This window comes from Notolepis coatsorum, assembly GCF_963971535.1.
Source record: "Notolepis coatsorum genome assembly, chromosome: 3".
NCBI lineage: Eukaryota > Metazoa > Chordata > Actinopteri > Aulopiformes > Paralepididae > Notolepis > Notolepis coatsorum.
This window is the reverse complement of record NC_140167.1, coordinates 70,857,731-70,876,849: the sequence shown is the minus strand read 5'-3', so window position 1 is coordinate 70,876,849 and position 19,119 is coordinate 70,857,731. Positions and strand designations below refer to the sequence as shown.

The 19,119-nt window shown below is 43.8% G+C and overlaps 1 protein-coding gene across 5 annotated transcripts in view; it reads right to left on the bottom strand.

Moving 5' to 3' along the window:
- cdc14ab (cell division cycle 14Ab) overlaps positions 1 to 19,119 on the bottom strand; it is a gene marked incomplete at its 5' end in the record, with an annotated part of 107,140 nt that overhangs the window by 12,641 nt on the left and 75,380 nt on the right. For all 5 annotated transcript variants that reach the window (XM_084310036.1, XM_084310038.1, XM_084310035.1 and 2 more), the window contains 7 exons: positions 2,468 to 2,515; positions 3,661 to 3,761; positions 5,573 to 5,744; positions 13,288 to 13,426; positions 15,316 to 15,546; positions 15,748 to 15,835; positions 16,185 to 16,247. In XM_084310036.1, the coding sequence (XP_084166162.1) occupies positions 2,468 to 2,515; positions 3,661 to 3,761; positions 5,573 to 5,744; positions 13,288 to 13,426; positions 15,316 to 15,546; positions 15,748 to 15,835; positions 16,185 to 16,247 (842 nt within the window). The remainder of the gene's footprint in view (positions 1 to 2,467; positions 2,516 to 3,660; positions 3,762 to 5,572; positions 5,745 to 13,287; positions 13,427 to 15,315; positions 15,547 to 15,747; positions 15,836 to 16,184; positions 16,248 to 19,119) is intronic.

Genomic DNA, 19,119 nt, shown 5'->3' with positions numbered 1-19,119 from the left:
GACACACCTTTTAATTATCATTAATTCATGAATTATCATTATTATTAATTATTTAAAAATCCTGTATGTTAGCTGCTCAGGTGGTGCTGCATGTTAGCTGTCAGGTGGTGCTGCATGTTAGCTGTCACATTCCAACAGCCATCACTGATATAAAGTGTTTGGTCAATAACATGAGTAAAAAATATCTAGGGTTCTCGCTCCTGATTAGATAAGTATGGGAACGGGATACCAGAAAAATTATTTTGTGTTTACTGCAGAGGACTGGGAGACCCATGTTACTGACTAAACACTCTCCATCAGTGATGGCTGTTGGACTGTAGAGCAATTATTGTAACAAAAAGTGAGACAGGTTAGTTTTACCCTACTGATGATGTGTTGCAATAGTAATCCTGCTCAGTACGACAGGAACCGCAGGTTCAGACATTTGGTGTATGTGCTTGGCTGAGAAGCCACTGGTGCGAAGCTACCATCTGTGGGATTCTGACTGCTGTTTTGTAACTTTTCCCCACGTATAGTCTACAACAGCGATTCTCAAGCTACGGGTCGCGACCCAAAGTGGGGTCGTGGGTAGGTGACAGTGCATTGGCAAGTAAAACATTTTAAATAATATTTATTTTAATTTAATTTTGATATTCCATGTTGAAACTACGCGATAAAACGCCACAAAAAAAATCCTAAACAAAATGGGGTCGTGGTATAAAAAAGTTGGAGTCTGGTCTACAATAATCTATGCACACACATTTTAAACTGTGCAAAATCTTTAAGAAACTGAACTGAAAACGTTTCATCTGTTGTATGAAATTTCTGTCTGAATACTAAATTGAGCCCAAGAAGTGACTCTACGACTGATCTGCACTAGCAGCACTTTGTATCGGACCACAGATGTAACACGCGCCAACAACAGCCTGAGTGGGTGTGTACTGTGCAGAGTGAGGATCATGGAGTGGGAGGAGAGAGAGCAGCTCGAGAGACCTCTTCTCGCACTCCTCTTCCAGAGAAGTTAATTAAGGTTGGCGCTCCTCGCACACAAAAGGAGAGGCTCGTCTGAAATAAAGAGCTCTCTCTCTCTCTCTCTCTCTCTCTCTCTCTCTCTCTCTCTCTCTCTCTCTCTCTCTCTCTCTCTCTCTCTCTGCTACGGAGCCTCTCTTTCCCATAAAGAGCTCTCTCTCTCTCTCGCTCTGCTACGGAGCCTCTCATTGCCTTCTCTCTCCAGGCGCTGTAGTGTCCTCAAGTCGCCTGGAGTGAGTGAGGAGTAGGCTTAGCATGTGCTTGAATTAATCTTCAGCATGAATTATGGATGCGTATGAAGCTACTGCCCCGCCCCCCCCTGTTGAGGTGAAGAAGACGTATTTCCCTGCAGCTCAAGAAGACTGTGTGTCACACAGATCATACTCAGTGGCTCAGGAGATAGAGCCTGATAATTGGAAGGTTCCCGGTACGATTCCTGCTACCCCCGGCAGTGTGTCAAAGTGTCCTTGAGCAAGACACTTAAGCCCCAACTGCTCCCGATGAGCAGGTTGGCACCTTGCATGGTCGCCTCCGCCATCGGTGTGTGAATGTGTGAGTGAATGAGTGAATGTGAGGCATAAGTAGTAAAGCGCTTTGGATAAAAGCTCTATATAAATGCAGTCCATTTACCATTCATACATGTCACACAATAGATCTGCAGGTACAGGATACCTTCTACAGATAATACAGCTACACACCACTCACACCTGGGAGAAGCCCAGTACAACCAGCTGCTCTACGACTCGGAGAAGCCCAGTACAACCAGCCCCTCTACGACTGGGAGCTGCCCAGTACAACCAGCTGCTCTACGACTGGGAGCTGCCCAGTACAACCAGCTGCTCTACGACTCGGAGAAGCCCAGTACAACCAGCCCCTCTACGACTCGGAGAAGCCCAGTACAACCAGCCCCTCTACGACTGGGAGCTGCCCAGTACAACCAGCTGCTCTACGACTCGGAGAAGCCCAGTACAACCAGCCCCTCTACGACTCGAGAAGCCCAGTACAACCAGCTCCTCTACGACTCGAGAAGCCCAGTACAACCAGCCCCTCTACGACTCGGAGAAGCCCAGTACAACCAGCCCCTCTACGACTCGAGAAGCCCAGTACAACCAGCCCCTCTACGACTCGAGAAGCCCAGTACAACCAGCTCCTCTACGACTCGAGAAGCCCAGTACAACCAGCCCCTCTACGACTCGAGAAGCCCAGTACAACCAGCTCCTCTACGACTCGAGAAGCCCAGTACAACCAGCCCCTCTACGACTCGGAGAAGCCCAGTACAACCAGCCCCTCTACGACTGGGAGCTGCCCAGTACAACCAGCCCCTCTACGACTGGGAGCTGCCCAGTACAACCAGCCCCTCTACGACTGGGAGCTGCCCAGTACAACCAGCTCCTCTATGACTGGGAGCTGCCCAGTACAACCAGCTGCTCAAGGGCACCTCTAACAGTAATATCCTTACCTGAAAGGTTGGGACGGTGACCTGGTGTGCACTTTCATTTCTTCAAGTCTGAAACAAGATGAAAAGATAATAAATTAAGGTGAAATTAATAAATTAATGTCACGTTATTTTGAAACCACAAAAGAGAAGTGGCAACTGTAATAAGGAGAGCTGATTGAGGAAGAGTCCTCCGCAGACTCAGAACCAACTGCAGTGAGTCCTCTCCTGACTCAGAACCAACTGCAGTGAGGAAGAGTCCTCTCCAGACTCAGAACCAACTGCAGTGAGTCCTCTCCTGACTCAGAACCAACTGCAGTGAGGAAGAGTCCTCTCCAGACTCAGAACCAACTGCAGTGAGTCCTCTCCTGACTCAGAACCAACTGCAGTGAGGAAGAGTCCTCTCCAGACTCAGAACCAACTGCAGTGAGTCCTCTCCTGACTCAGAACCAACTGCAGTGAGGAAGAGTCCTCTCCAGACTCAGAACCAACTGCAGTGAGTCCTCTCCTGACTCAGAACCAACTGCAGTGAGGAAGAGTCCTCTCCAGACTCAGAACCAACTGCAGTGAGTCCTCTCCTGACTCAGAACCAACTGCAGTGAGGAAGAGTCCTCTCCAGACTCAGAACCAACTGCAGTGAGTCCTCTCCTGACTCAGAACCAACTGCAGTGAGGAAGAGTCCTCTCCAGACTCAGAACCAACTGCAGTGAGTCCTCTCCTGACTCAGAACCAACTGCAGTGAGGAAGAGTCCTCTCCAGACTCAGAACCAACTGCAGTGAGTCCTCTCCTGACTCAGAACCAACTGCAGTGAGGAAGAGTCCTCTCCAGACTCAGAACCAACTGCAGTGAGTCCTCTCCTGACTCAGAACCAACTGCAGTGAGGAAGAGTCCTCTCCAGACTCAGAACCAACTGCAGTGAGTCCTCCCCTGACTCAGAACCAACTGCAGTGAGTCCTCCCCTGACTCAGAACCAACTGCAGTGAGTCCTCCCCTGACTCAGAACCAACTGCAGTGAGTCCTCCCCTGACTCAGAACCAACTGCAGTGAGTCCTCCCCTGACTCAGAACCAACTGCAGTGAGTCCTGCCCTGACTCAGAACCAACTGCAGTGAGTCCTGCCCTGACTGTGTTCAGCTCAGCTCCGACAGCCCTTGCTCACTTAGAGTACAGGTAATGTCTACATCTTTTCTGGACAAGATGGGGTGGGGAGCTCCTACCTCAGGGCTCCTGTGGTGGCCGCGCGAGGCTGCCGCCGGCTCTTTAAGGCTCGCAGTTTATCTCCCTGGGTCATAGACGGCACGTTCTCTCCGAACTCATTCTGTGGAGGAGGGTAAAATGCATCTTTTTATTCATTAGGGCTTGGCTTGCAGTTTTCCATAGTATTTACTAGGGATGTCCCGATCCGATCACGTGATCGGGGCCGATCACGTGATTTTCCGAAGATCGGCATCGGCAAAAATAAATAAATAAAAAATCTGGAATTATTATTTTTTTTATTTTTATTTTTTATTTCTTTTTTTTATTCAACAAACATGACCATGTTCACGTCTTAAACTCATACTGAGGCCTTAGTTTTGGTTTTAAATTGCATATCATCATTCATTTATTTATTGTCACACAGAGCAGAAGAATTTTGCCAAAACAAACCAATAGTATCTAGCTGCAGAACGGCAGACCAGACCAAAATAAAAAAAAATATATATATATATATATTTTCTTTTTAATCCCAATTTCTCACATTACATTCACCCTGAATGTTGACGTTATCCAGGTGAAAAGTTAACTTCATTTAAGCGAGGCATTGCAATCCTTGACATAAATTCATCCCTAGTATTTACCTGTCACCTAATAGCAAATGGGTGATGAGTGTGCCAAGGCCAATATCCATAACACAAGGTCAAAAGGACTATTGTTTTCTGTAAATAATATGCCCCAATAGACCAGTGAACTAAATTTAAAGGCCCAATCCAAAATATATGTGAATATACCCCACTTTATATGGTCAAGAATATTTAACAAGTCAACTGTATTTAGTGACCAACACGCTCCGTCTGACTCTTAACCACCAAAACCTGCACTGACTATATCATGCCAGTTAGGGTATATAGACCATGACCTGCACCTTGTGTATATCGTTTTACTATTGTACTCATATTTCTATATTCAGAGTTAATCATATTGTTTACACTGTTTCATATCTTTATATTCAGATACATTTTGTATTCATGTCTTTCTACTATTACCCTGACCATACCTGCACTTCCCCTCCCCCATGCTGCTATGACGCCTGAATTTCCCCCAAGGGGATCAGGTATATCTTATCTTATTTTAACAGCCCAGATTGGCTGAATGGAAATAAGTGTACTGTAGAAGAAAATACTACACCAGTACTAAAATAAGATATTGGACCTCATTCTCGAACGCAGTTTAAAAAATGCTCTTATAAGGAGCTAGTGATATTTAAGAAGACACTTAAGAAAATGTTTGAGAATGAGGTCCATTATTACTCGAGAATTTCCACAAAAGCTTTATTCCGACACAGAGAGCCACATGTAATATCTAATCAAAAATGTTCTCCCCGACTTTGACGCATAGAAGTTTGAATGGTCTGGATCCCACCGCGTCCAGTAACCTGAATGGTCTGGATCTCACCGCGTCCAGTAACCTGAATGGTCTGGATCCCACAGCGCTCAGTAACCTGAATGGTCTGGATCTCACCGCGTCCAGTAACCTGAATGGTCTGGATCCCACCGCGTCCAGTAATCTGAATGGTCTGGATCTCACAGCGCTCAGTAACCTGAATGGTCTGGATCTCACAGCGCTCAGTAACCTGAATGGTCTGGATCTCACCGCGTCCAGTAACCTGAATGGTCTGGATCTCACAGCGCTCAGTAACCTGAATGGTCTGGATCTCACAGCGCTCAGTAACCTGAATGGTCTGGATCTCACCGTGTCCAGTAACCTGAATGGTCTGGATCTCACAGCGCTCAGTAACCTGAATGGTCTGGATCCCACCGCGCCCAGTAACCTGAATGGTCTGGATCCCACCGCACCCAGTAACCGTCACGGCTTGGATCGGTGCTCCGCTTCAGCCAATACGTTTACCCCGCGTGCCATGTGTGGACCCACCTCTTGCAGGTGGTCAGAGCTGGGGGACCTGCAGATGGTGGTGGTGGGGGCAGGGTTGAGGCCGAGGTCATCCATACTGGAGATGAGGTGGGACACGCCTCTGTCCTCCAGCAGCTTGGGCTTCTGCTGGGAGCGCTGCACGTCACCCTGCATCCATAGAGACGCCAGCTTCCTGAAACACACACAGGGCAAGGAGTCATGAGAAAGATGCGAGGAGTCAGAGCATGAGAAAGAGCAAGGAGTCATGAGAAAGATGCGAGGAGTCAGAGCATGAGAAAGAGCAAGGAGTCATGAGAAAGATGTGAGGAGTCAGAGCACGAGAAAGAGCAAGGAGTCATGAGAAAGATGCGAGGAGTCAGAGCATGAGAAAGAGCAAGGAGTCATGAGAAAGATGCGAGGAGTCAGAGCATGAGAAAGAGCAAGATAAAGAGCAAGGAGTCATGAGAAAGAGCGAGGAATCAGAGCATGAGAAAGAGCAAGGAGTCATGAGAAAGATGCGAGGAGTCAGAGCATGAGAAAGAGCAAGATAAAGAGCAAGGAGTCAGAGCATGAGAAAGAGTGAGGAGTCAGAGCATGAGAAAGAGTGAGGAGTCAGAGCATGAGAAAGAGTGAGGAGTCAGAGCATGAGAAAGAGTGAGGAGTCAGAGCATGAGAAAGAGTGAGGAGTCAGAGCATGAGAATGAGTGAGGAGTCAGAGCATGAGAAAGAGCAAGGAGTCAGAGCATGAGAAAGAGCAAGGAGTCAGAGCATGAGAAAGAGCAAGGAGTCAGAGCATGAGAAAGAGTGAGGAGTCAGAGCATGAGAAAGAGCAAGGAGTCAGAGCATGAGAAAGAGCACAGAGTCAGAGCATGAGAAAGAGTGAGGAGTCAGAGCATGAGAAAGAGCAAGGAGTCAGAGCATGAGAAAGAGTGAGGAGTCAGAGCACGAGAGCGAGGACCAACCTGCTCTGTGAGTAAGCATTTTAAATGACAATAGTTTGTATAGGACTTTCTGCAGAAGGCACATAAACACATCATGTATGCTCAATGGCTGGTGCAATACTGGCATTTAGCGCAAAAGGGCAATGTGCAATTAACGTGCAATCTATTCCAGCACTGTAAAATTCAAGGGCAATAAAATGAGCACATTAGCACAGGCACCAGTCACTTTAACACTTGGTACCTAAAGCACATTAAAATTGTTTGTCTCACATCACACATATTATATCGTCATTGTCAGTTTCATCTATTGTCTATTTCTTATGGTTGTGAAGTTTATGTAATTTAGTAACTTGTCTGTTCTTGTGATTTAGAAGTTTATGTACATTTGTAATTGCTCTGTTAACATCAACCTGCAAAGGGATATTAGCCTTTGGCTATAATCTGGCATATTTACATGAAAATATCTCGTCCATTAACACCACGTATATACGTTATTGGGAGCCAGCGGTTAACGGCCATACGTTTTTAGATCGTTTTCCCTTTTATTCAATGTTAATAACCTATTCAATGTCAGGGAGCTGGATGTTGCCTGTAAAATGCATACTGGGACTCCGAAGGTGCAGTAACGGCCAGATCCTGCTAGTAGCGCTGTATCGAGAATGCAGTAACCCCTGTTCCAGACCGGGTGCCACGCTGTAAACGCTCCGGGCGCTCTTTTCTACTAACCTGAACCTAGGGCTTCACCCGATCGCATTGAATCGTTTTCGGGACCCCCGAACCATTAGGCCTAAAAAAAAATGTTGGTTCCTGTTGGTTGTCAGTTAAGGCCATGGGTAGGTAGGGAATTAATTTAATTAAATGTTTTATTTTATTCTTTCCCACGGCGACTATGGATAGGGAATTTCTTTATTTAATTAAAATGTTCACGACAACATGGATGCATGTACTCTGCCAGCATGTTTAATATCCATAATACTAAAGGTTTGACTAAGATTTTTATGAAACTGCATTCTCGAAGTCAACTTCCTGCCTGTTGTTGCTACGCAACTGCAGCATGGGGGAAAACTGCCCAGCCTGGTACATTGTGTACGGTTCATTTAGTGCAGAAACGGATCGTTAAAGCGGCAAATGAAAGACAATCAAGCGGAATTTTCTTCAGTCCTTCACAATGCCAAAGAGCTGCTGTGTTACGCGCTGTACTAATGACAAAAACAGAAATCCAAATCGCAAGTTTTATACCATCACGGAGGAAAAAGTGGCTGTGGCTAACGTTCGGCTAACTCGCTCTGCTGTTGTGGTCGTGGTAGCTACATGCTAAGCTAACGTTAATCACATCATATCGAACCGATAGGAGCTTATCTTATCTAATCTTACGTGGATGTTTGATCGGGTAGTGGCACACGTGGTACCACCACGTAAGATTAGATAAGATAAGCTCCTATCGGTTCGATATGATGCGATTACCGTTAGCTTAGCATGTAGCTACCACGACCACAACACCAGAGCTAGTTAGCCGAACGTTAGCCGCCAGACACTTTTTCCTCCGTGATGGTATAAAACTTGCGATTTGGATTTCTGTGTTTGTTTTGTTATTAGTACAAAACGTAACATAGCAGCTTCAATTTGGGTATTCGAGAGATGGCCATGTCTGTATGTGTTTTGTATGGACATTATGTCAAGTCAATCAGGGGGAGCTTCTTTGAATCATATCTCGCCTTAGAATCACCAGAAAGGCTTTCGAAATAGTGAAATGCCATGTTGGCCTCAATATTTTCAAAACAAATCGTATGAAAATGTTATGAAATGAACAAGAATGTGATAAAACATGTAATAAAAACGGACCTCAACGCATGCATTTGATGGTAGAAATCCGTATGGCCCCCCTATACCAAGATGGCGGCGCCGGTGACCAGGTGTCCCCCTTTTGGTTGAACTGTCCCACCATTTGAGACCGCGTCCCACATATTGAGAGGATGTCCCTCTTTTCGAAGCAAAAAATTAAAATCGAACACAAGACATTACTGTCAAGTGATAAAGTTTGAATATTTAAAACAATAAATAACAGTACAAAAAGGGGGACACCTGGTCACCCTCTCGTGACATCAGAGTGTCTTCGAGATTTTTTTTTTTTTACTTTTTTTTTATTTCTTTTTTACAATGCAGTTTCATAAAAATCTTAGTCAAACCTTTAGTATTATGGATATTAAACATGCTGGCAGAGTACATGCATCAGCAGTCAAACTCGGGCAAGCAGTATCGTGTTACCACATTGACTGAGGACACTCAGAGCAGCGTCGATTATGTGTTTTGGACTATAACGTTGGATCAATAAACGCGATCGATATTTGGAATGGCGATCAGGAATTGGATTAATCTTTTTGCAGAACATCTGATGTGAGGTAAGGAATTTATGTTACGAATCTTGGGTTAATCAGATGTTCCTATCACCGCCATCGGAGTGTGTGTGTGTGTGTGACGTTAGCACTGAGCAAGTCACGAATAAGCGATTTTTCAGCCCGCTTTTGTATCGTGCATAAGGACACATATACTCTCGATAATCTAGCGTTTATTTGAAAACGATTCATAAATCAGCCGAAAAATGACAACGTGTTTTGTGTATTCCACTAAAGGGCGATTATCGCGTATTTCTCTGGAATTACTAGAAATCTCCAAAACTATACTCATATTCAAAACGGTATCAAACGGAAATGTACCGATGAAAAAACAATCCGTTTCGTACATCTTGACTGCAAGCAAGTCATTGATAAGCGACGGGTGTATTCGACCCATAGCCATAATTTAAGATATAGTTTAAGCGTTCGCAAATATCCTCGTCCTCCCATTGAGTAAAGTGCTGGCATAGAAGCCCTAATTTGATCATATGGGCATGGCTCTGAATGAGTAAATCGTGCGCAAATAATAACCATATTCCAATTGAATATGTTTTACTGCAAAACAACGATACATGCTTCATAAAGAAACAAAAACAAAAGGTATGTTTAAGTCGCACAATTGTGATTGGCTCATTCCCTGTGGGAGTGCGTTATCATCTCCACGCCAGATTGTGATTGGCTCATTCCCTGTGGGAGTGCGTTATGATCGCCATGCCACATTGGTGGTTTTACAACTCAGACACTAGAGCCATATGAAATCCGTTTTATTATTTTCCAAATTAAATTTAATTTTTTCCCAAATTCCATTTTTTTCGTTTTAATATTTCAGAATTCTGTATTTTGCCTTTTATGCTCATTTTACCATCAGAAATAGTGTCTAATAAGTGGGAATGAATAAATGTCCACAATTGAATAAGATATAACAGTCCATTTAATGTTTTTAAGTGCTGCAACTCAGAAATACAGTTCAATTTTACACAATATTTTTCAATTAATATTGTGACAAAATAAAAATACATATTTCAAGTGTAAACAATAGATACAGCTAGCTATTACTGACATTATCACAATGACAATGTCAGTAACCTAGCTATATCTATTATATTGTGATGAAATTTAGTAATGCATAATTTAGGCACCTTTAGTTTAGTTTATTTCGTTTATAAAGGACAGTGTATAATGGCAATCGTTTGCATTAAACAAATGGATGGGTGCACTAGATTTAGCAAGAAGCTATCATTTCCATCTATAGTCCTATGTACTGTAACGTTTCATAGCTATTTAAGTTTATTTAGATTATAAAGGGCAGTGTATAATGACAATCGTTTGCATTAAACAAATATGGGTGCACCAGATTTAGCTAGAACTTCTAGAAGCTATCATTTCCATAGATAGTCCTATAACGTTACATAGCTATTTAAGTGTATTTAGTTTATAAAGGGCAGTGTATAATGAAATGGATGGGTGCACTAGATTTAGCTAGACGCTAAACGTCCTAACGTTATAGCTATTTAATCACAATAGTGTCGCAAGTGTTTTTGCGGGTCCAGTCCACGGAATGTTGACAGAATTAGCAAAACACCTTATCACCGGAGGCATAAAAGTCATTAGGATACTGTTCTGCTCTGAATTGAGGGCTTATTGGGGAATAGTTTAGCTTCTTGACGATGTTAACACTGAAGCAGCCAGACGCTTGAGCACCGCGGCTGTGTTGTGTGTAACACGCTGTAGCGTCCCCGCCTCCCCGGTCGCGTGTGCACCAAACGTTCCACCCAAAAACGAAATTTCAGTCCAGATTAGGCCAAATTCTGCAATATTCCACGTTTTGCAGTTGATTCCATTTTTATTGGTTAATTCCGCGATTCCGTCCGCGATTCCGTGAACGCGGATTTCATATGGCTCTATCAGACACTGGATTTGGAAAGAGTTGCCATGTAGCAATAACAGTATGATGATGGGCTTTTCATTAATGATCAATCCATGAGAACATTTTCCAAAGGTTTTAAAATAAACACAAATAAATAAAAGGATGCCGCCCTAAAATGTTACCCATTTTTGGATGCAAATGTCTTAAGATTGTTAATTAAAATTATACTCAAGAAAGAGTTGTACTTTAATGCTAGCAATCATTTTGCCTGCGTGAGTGTTTTTTTTCTCTCTCCTTCAAAGCAGTAGACTTTTTTGGAACGAATTTGTATTTCAGAGCCGAGGCGGTGTTAGGCCTGGACAGTGTTGGCAGAGGAATGAACTTGCACATAGCATGGACCGTGTTCCGGTGTGGAAACTATGCCGGGAGAGATAAGACCAAGGTGACAGGCACAACACAGTCCAGGGGGAAGCCGTTTTAATCTCTGCCACCCCACCAGAACACAACAACAACATTGAAGGACCTACAGGTCTGTTCAGCTTCAGCCATGATGACAGACTTGCTTTCATACCGTGCCCCAAACACAGTCTGGGAAACCTGCACTCGTCAGCAAAGTTAAGAAAGGTTCCCACAGTTTGACACGTGACACGTCCCAGCACACGTGCATAGTGCATACAGATTAAAGTTTAGAATTTTAAGATTAAAAGATTTAAAAACAAGATGTTCTCTTTCTGATTCAAGACATCAGGACACTTGGCCATTAATCAGGTTGTGACCTTGGACCTCTCTTCATCCAGCTTGCTATGGCAGCCCTACTGAATAATCCATCACCTACTCTCATTTCAACTCCTACTCGAGCGGGCCTCTCTGTGCACACGTCACACGGCTGTCGAAAACAAGGGTGCATGATATGCATGAACCCCTCATCGTGTGTGAGATACAGCAGAAGCATGTTGAGAGCACAAGTGCATTGGGTGTAATTAATCATATTGGAAAAAAATCCTCCCTCGCATCACAGAGCGAAAGCAATTTGACGTGATTAAACGACTAAACCCTCTTTTTTCTTTTTTTTGAGAATATGCGTTTGCCGGATGTTTACAGTGGGGTTAACTCCTTGCAAGCTAAAATAATTATTATAATAATTATAACAATAATAACTATTAAATATTGAACTTGAGAACCACAATCTGCCAACAGTCACACTTCATATTACATTACAAGCACTATATCAACTTTTGATGTAATGCACCCACACAGGTTTCCCACTCTTTGAGAAATAATCTTCCAGGATTTTCTGGGAATGTTTCTCGACAATCCAGTGACACATTTAATCCCAGTTTTAGTCTCTTTATAAATGATGCCGGGTTCATGATGAAGTGTCTCAGGTTTGTTACAGGTGACTGCTACACCCATCACTGCTATCTGTACAATAAGGTCATCTGGCCTCCTCTTGTAGTCATTACGGGTACGATTTCACAGCACTTAATAAGCATGAGCTTGTCAAATGCCATGGCGGCCAAAACAAAGGGAGCGTGGGCCACATATTAGGCAGTGCTGCTATAGTCCTCCTACCACAAGTTTCAAACCAAATACAGACTTAGGTTTACATAGGTGATCTGAGTGAGGGGCTAAAATACAAGTACAAGTTCCCAGGACAACATAGGTTATTTTCCAGGATATTTGGTTGATTTTAAGTACATTTTCCATGTTTTGACTGGAAATCTAGTCTGAGTTTTCCAGGAGTGAGAACCCTGCCATAACACACGTGTGCATATGTTGTCCCTCAGTGCCCTGGAGACACACAGCAGCTGACTGCAGACTAAATTAACCCATGTATCTCATCTGCTCTGGTGTGTAAAATCTCCATCCAAACACTTGGTTACTCAATAACGCTTAACTGTTTTCAAAAGTGCTCGCCCAATCGCTAATTGCATTTTGGTTAAACTGATATTTGAAGACAGCGTGTGCTCAGATTTCCAGCAGTCATTTGGCAACATTTAAAAGCCACACGTGACTCTCGTTAAACACCATGCTCTCGTACAATCTTTAGTGCTGTTGCTAGGTTACAGTGCTGAGATGTTGCTTGCTAAGTGGCCGAGAGACCATGTGATGATGACTCTGTATGGTAGGACTAAAGCCAGAGCTTCATACACTGAGAGACCATGTGAGGATGACTCTGTATGGTAGGACTAAAGCCAGAGCTTCATACACTGAGAGACCATGTGAGGATGACTCTGTATGGGAGGACTAAAGCCAGAGCTTCATACACTGAGAGACCATGTGATGATGACTCTGTATGGTAGGACTAAAGCCAGAGCTTCATACACTGAGAGACCATGTGAGGATGACTCTGTATGGGAGGAGGACTAAAGCCAGAGCTTCATACACTGAGAGACCATGTGAGGATGACTCTGTATGGGAGGAGGACTAAAGCCAGAGCTTCATACACTCAGTTTCCATGTTCGGTGAAAGGGAGCTTGGGCTCACGTGGACCGCGTCGTCCTGTGACGACGTGGCCGGTTCTGGAGGACTCACTCTTCCAGGAAGTGCTGCTGGGGTCCGATGACCGAGCCGGGTCGGCAGATTCTGATCCAGGCGATGGTCTCCCCTACGGTGAAGCGGTAGTGCTTCATCAGGTAACAGCCGATCAGCGTGCCGGTCCGGCCCAGGCCCGCTGAGGTGACACAAGAGCCAGAGGGCAAAACCGTGAAAACAGAGACATGGGGAAAAGAGCGAGTGGGTTGTCACTAAACGGCCAAGCTGCAAAATAAATGGCAGCATTTATATAACCCTTTGATCCAAAGCGCTTTACAACTTATACCTCACATTCACTCACACCAATGGCGGAGGCAACCATGCAAGACACTTAACCCCCTAACTGCTCCTGATGAGTAGGTCGGCACCTTGCAGGGTCACCTCCGCCGTCTGTGTGCGAATGTACGAGTGAAGTGAACATGAGGCATGAGATGCAAAGCGCTTTGGATAAAAGCCGTTATATAAATGCAGTCCATTTACCATTACAGCTTGGCCAACAAGAGATGACTACGCAAGAGAAACACATTTAGAGAAAGAGGGAGCAAGAATACAGGCAGTATTTGAAGGACGTATTCAGCAAAGCTCATTAGGATATTACATTACAATAAAGCATGCACTATTGGGATGTCCCATTAAATACACAAGGACTAGGCTCTGCCACTGTGGACTGTATTATCAAGCCTTCCTGGAAGGCGTAGTCTTAAGAACAGGTCCCCATGGGTTTTCATTCAGGCCTTATCCAACACACTTAATTAACACCAGCTTTAATAACACCAGCGAGTCTCAATGGACCGAGACTGCCATCGGCTGGCCAAACGTATATCCACAGCTGCAAATCACACAGAGGGAACTGGGCAACCTACGTACAGACATAGTACCAGTATCGGCTCATTTAAGAGCATTTAGGTCTGGGATAAGCCATACTGTTCATAATTCATCAAATATGTTTCTTATCGTCAACAAAAAGACCAAACCCTAACAATGCATTTATTCTACTCCCAATGCTCTCCCTACTCTCTCCTACACTTAGCTCTCAACCAGGATGCCATAGTTTGCTGAAATCATTAATACAGCTCACAAACACATTATTTCCAACGCGTTTTTAAATAGCGTAGTGTATTATCATGAAACACAGGGCTGTTGTAGTTATTACAAAGTGTACTTTAAAAGGGCAACAAGCTCCATCTCTGTACAGTTGTAAACAGAACAGAGTCCCAGAGCGTGTGCAATGCACATTACACTCCAGTCGAGGGTGAACAATGTGCTCGTTTGTGCCACTGACACAGAAATATCGCTCTGAAATCCTGCGAGGTGCGAGTTGTTGCATGAAGACAACACTGTGGAGCATGAGAGTGCACCATGAAAACATTGTTGCATTGAAAGCTAGTTTAGAGTCATCTAAAAGATAAAAACAGTGGTTCATGTTTGTGCATTTCCAAACTGTGCCAACAACATATCGCCCATTTTGCGTGGCGTTCATAGACTAGTATTGATACGGACATGAGTGGAAAGAACTGTTGAAGACTATGCAGGTATTGTTAATTATTACAAATGGCACCTGACTGTTACACATTGGGTATATTGCTGTACATCGTTATGTCCGCGGAGCGAGACATAATCAAATCGGTAGTGTGTGACTCCGTGGAATATCTCGTTATTGCTGCAGTCATGCGCTTTAAGATGCATTTTAAACATGTATTTGCCTAAACAATTATTTGAGTACTACTAAGTAATCCATGAGAGTATTCAATCTGGGAGAACATTACTTGAGTACTACTAAGTAATCCATGAGAGTATTCAATCTGGGAGAACATTACTTGAGTACTACTAAGTAATTAATGCGAGTACTCAATCTGGGAAAACCTTACTCCCTAGATGGACCATACATACACAGAAATACATTATTAGGTTTTGGTATTTTTCATAGGCTGTGTTGACAAGAAGAAACAAATCAAATGACACTGGCCTTGTGCTTTAAGTGGCGTGGAGCCTGAGGACAAGGACAGGCTGGGCTCTGGCTGGGCTCACCCTTGCAGTGGACAGCCACCGCGCCGCCTGTACTCTCGCAGATGTGCAGGAAGCGGCGAGTGATGATGTCGCTGGGCGTGCTTCCGTCTACGAAGAACAGGTCACAGTGGTCGAAGCCGGCGTCCACAAAGCGCTGGGCGTCGTAGATCTTCTTGTTGAGACGCACAACGGTGGTGACGTTGTGCTTCCTGAAGTAGGGGAAGTAGGCCTCTGGCGCATGGAGTGGGTAGCCTGGACAGGACAAGGAGCAGAGGGGAAGAGAGGAGCTGAGAATGTGAGCTCTTTTTACCTGTTTTCTAGGAAGTCTACCACTCTTAACAGGTTCTCTATTGAGACAGTAGGAAAGTTGAGAGGAGGACCAGTACGAGTAGAGGAGGTTCTGGTGGGAATCGAGAAGGTTCTCTACCCATTGACTGGGCCCTTTTAACTCACCGTTTTCTATTTTACTCTTGGGGTGTGGGCCGCTGAAGGCGAGGAACTTGCCCGGCACGATCCAGTTGAAGTCTCCGTTTTCCACCCGCTGCAACAGAAAAGAGGTCGGCCAGCATGTTACCATTCATCAAATCATCCACCAGAACATCTAGAGGTTAGGATGAGACAAGTACTTACCATCAGAGTGGTTCCATTCACAAGTAGAATCATCAACAGCACAGAAATGAAAGAACGTGTGATATAGACCTGTAGCTCATTAACTAAGGTGTAGAAAGGCCTTGAATGTGCCTTTATCGTGTAGTTCATCAGTTCTCAAAAGGAAGAAATATGACATGGTGGCAGTGTTTTAAGTTATCTGTGATGGTGGCAGACAGAGGATGTACATGGAATGAGTAGTTGAAAGGGGATGGACTTGAACGTGTGGCGTCTGTACTGACCTCGTAGTGCTCATACTCGTCCACGTCAAAGGTCTCGAAGTCGAAGAAGCCGTGCTGCAAGGCCTGCAATCACAAACACGTCATTAAGCCTCCATGCACTGAACACCGCATCCCGATGGCGGTATCTGGTGTAGGGCTGATAACGGGCATGGAGTATCGGTTACCCCAAATCAGGAACCGTGTGTGACACAGGGCTTTCCCTAAACCAGCGGTTCTCAAACTACGGGTCACAACACAAAGTTGGGTCGTGGGTAGGCGAATTTTCTGGCAACATATTTTGGCTAAATATGCCTAATTTTATAAATGTGTATTGATAACATAGTGCTGTAATAAATATGCATGATCAAGTCTGCATGATGAGTCCATGTCACAACAGAAGCAGATTGTTTTTACCTATTCAGGTCTTTTCCTGTATTTCATTGGAACCCTGTAGCGTTGTATTCTGAATACAGGACATGTATTTAACTATAGACTTCTCAAACAGCATTTGGAGACAGGGATGCTCCCTCCACGGCGTACGACGTTATTGAGATCATATTTCATATTTTTTTGCCATGGTATTCATATTTCCCTCACGGAGCCTGGTCTGATGCTGTGTGAGCCGACACAACTCTGCAACGCTTCAATACTGCCCCCTGGTGGATGATCAGCGAGTTGCCAAACCGGAAATGGCCGGTTGGATATCGGTGCGTCTTCTAAATGCGTCCGGCCACTCGCATATCGTCGCAGGACTCTAGCCACACACTGTGGATATGGATCGCTGCCATAACTCAATAATCGACATGATTTGGGCGTGTATTAGTATTATACAAACCGGAAATGGATCGACTCGATCCCCATCAAATAACTGGGATCTTTTTGCTCCAGTCTCATCGCCCAACGGTAAGAGGAGGCTGACGTTACTTTCAGCCTGTTTGTTTATTATTATCCATACAAACTGCTCTGATCTATATATCACCCATACTACATAAAGCATTTAACGACGATCACGGAATTATAAATGACCCCCCCCCCCCCCCTCCGTTCATCCGTGAATGATCAGTCATAACGTTTAGGACCATGTACAGTTGAAATTTTTAATATATCGTGGATCGGCAACAAACGGCATTTGATAATCTATATATGCATTTATGCCTATATCTCACGTTCTAGGAATTACTGCAGAAAACGATAAAAACATATTTATATTCTAGACGGTATTTTCGTATGAATGTGTGAATGAAAAAGTAAAACGTTCCTACATCCTGAACGATAGATAATCGATGTTGAATGGGCCATAGTAATGTCAATTTAGCAATACAATTTAAAAAGTTATAGCCCTGCAAAGAAGGTGAACATCTCCATAGACTTACAGTACTGGCAGAGAATGGTATAAGATGCTGAAAGTGCGTGGCAGGGAATGTGTTAAGGCTTGTCCTATTGTCCTGGACAAGTAAAAAAAAAATTTGGACAAGCATAATACAATTTAACTTGTCCGACTGGACAAGTAGAAAAATATATATATATATTCCCCAAACGAATAGTAACGTTATTCCATCTGATCAGAAAGTGCCTGTCTCACAGTGTCACACTGGAAACTCTCAATCTCTGTACGTCAATATTACTTGTCCCGGACAAACGGCGAGCGTCTTCTGAGTGCTCGCTTAGTTGACACTGACCGTGGCACGAGACCCACAAAAATATCAGAATGTTTAATACTAGAATGTTTAATAAAAGTTGGTTGTTTTGTTCTAGGATCTAATGTGCCTATTGTTAAAAGAAATTATTTCAAATAAAAATACAATTATTTATTTGAATGGTGTTATTTATGGCAATAACAACTATACCGTAATAACAACTATACAACTATAGGCGTAGACCAGGGTCTAACCCCTGGTCGTCAAGAGAGAGGGGAGATGAGAAAGATGAGCTGGTGCTGATGGAGAGTGAAGATGAGCTGGAGGACTGATCATACAGTATATACCCAAATCTCTTGTCGGTTTTATTAATAGGCCTTTATTTTCACAAGTACATTTCGGACAAGTAAGTTTAGCTTTCGGACAAGTAAAATATTTCAAAAAGTGAATGTCAAGCCCTGCTCTCTATCACAGCATGATGAAATACCATCACTACCCTCCGTCCGACCCCAAACACAGTCTGCACACAAAGTACGAGTCGATGTTGGATCCTAGTGCATACAGAATTCACATGGACATTCCAAGACAGATTAGTCAATAATAGTAAAACACCCAAGTATTGGAGTAGTGGAGAATGATCCGCCAGATGTCCTGGATCAAAAAATAATGTCTTCTGTTTTCTTAGTGTTTACAATGAGATGGATCGTCACACCACCATACAAACTGTTTAACCTCCAAAACCAAAGCCAGAAATGTCGGTGTCTGTATCCAGAAGTCCCAAGATGGCAGTGTCATCAGAAAATAAAATAAAACTGCTGGGGTGACTGCTGGTACAATCGTATTTATATAATGTCATAGAGGGTTAAACAGAGGAAGCAGCAAGAAACGAGTGACATTAAAATGCTAACTATTCATAACTATAACAACGCACCAGCACCACCATGTTCATCTTGGGTTAGGGAACAGCCCTGTAATTCAACAGCTCCTTTGCAACGACAGAAACGTTACTGCATCCACAATGTAGCAACAGGGTGGATTATCCCCACTCATAGCCCTCTGCCACCACTAGAGGGCATGCCTGGCCTACTCATCACCTCAGAGACAACAGTCTCACAATACACTAGGGGTGACCCCTATTAGTCGATTAGTCGACTAATCGGTCGAAAGGAGCCGTAGTCGACTGCCAACCTCTTAGTCGAATACAAAACAAACAAAAAATATTATTTTTATAAAAGAATATTTAAAAAAAATAATAATTATCATTATTTCCAAAAGAAAAGAGGCCTAGAAGCGTGGCTAACGCTAATGGCACGCATACC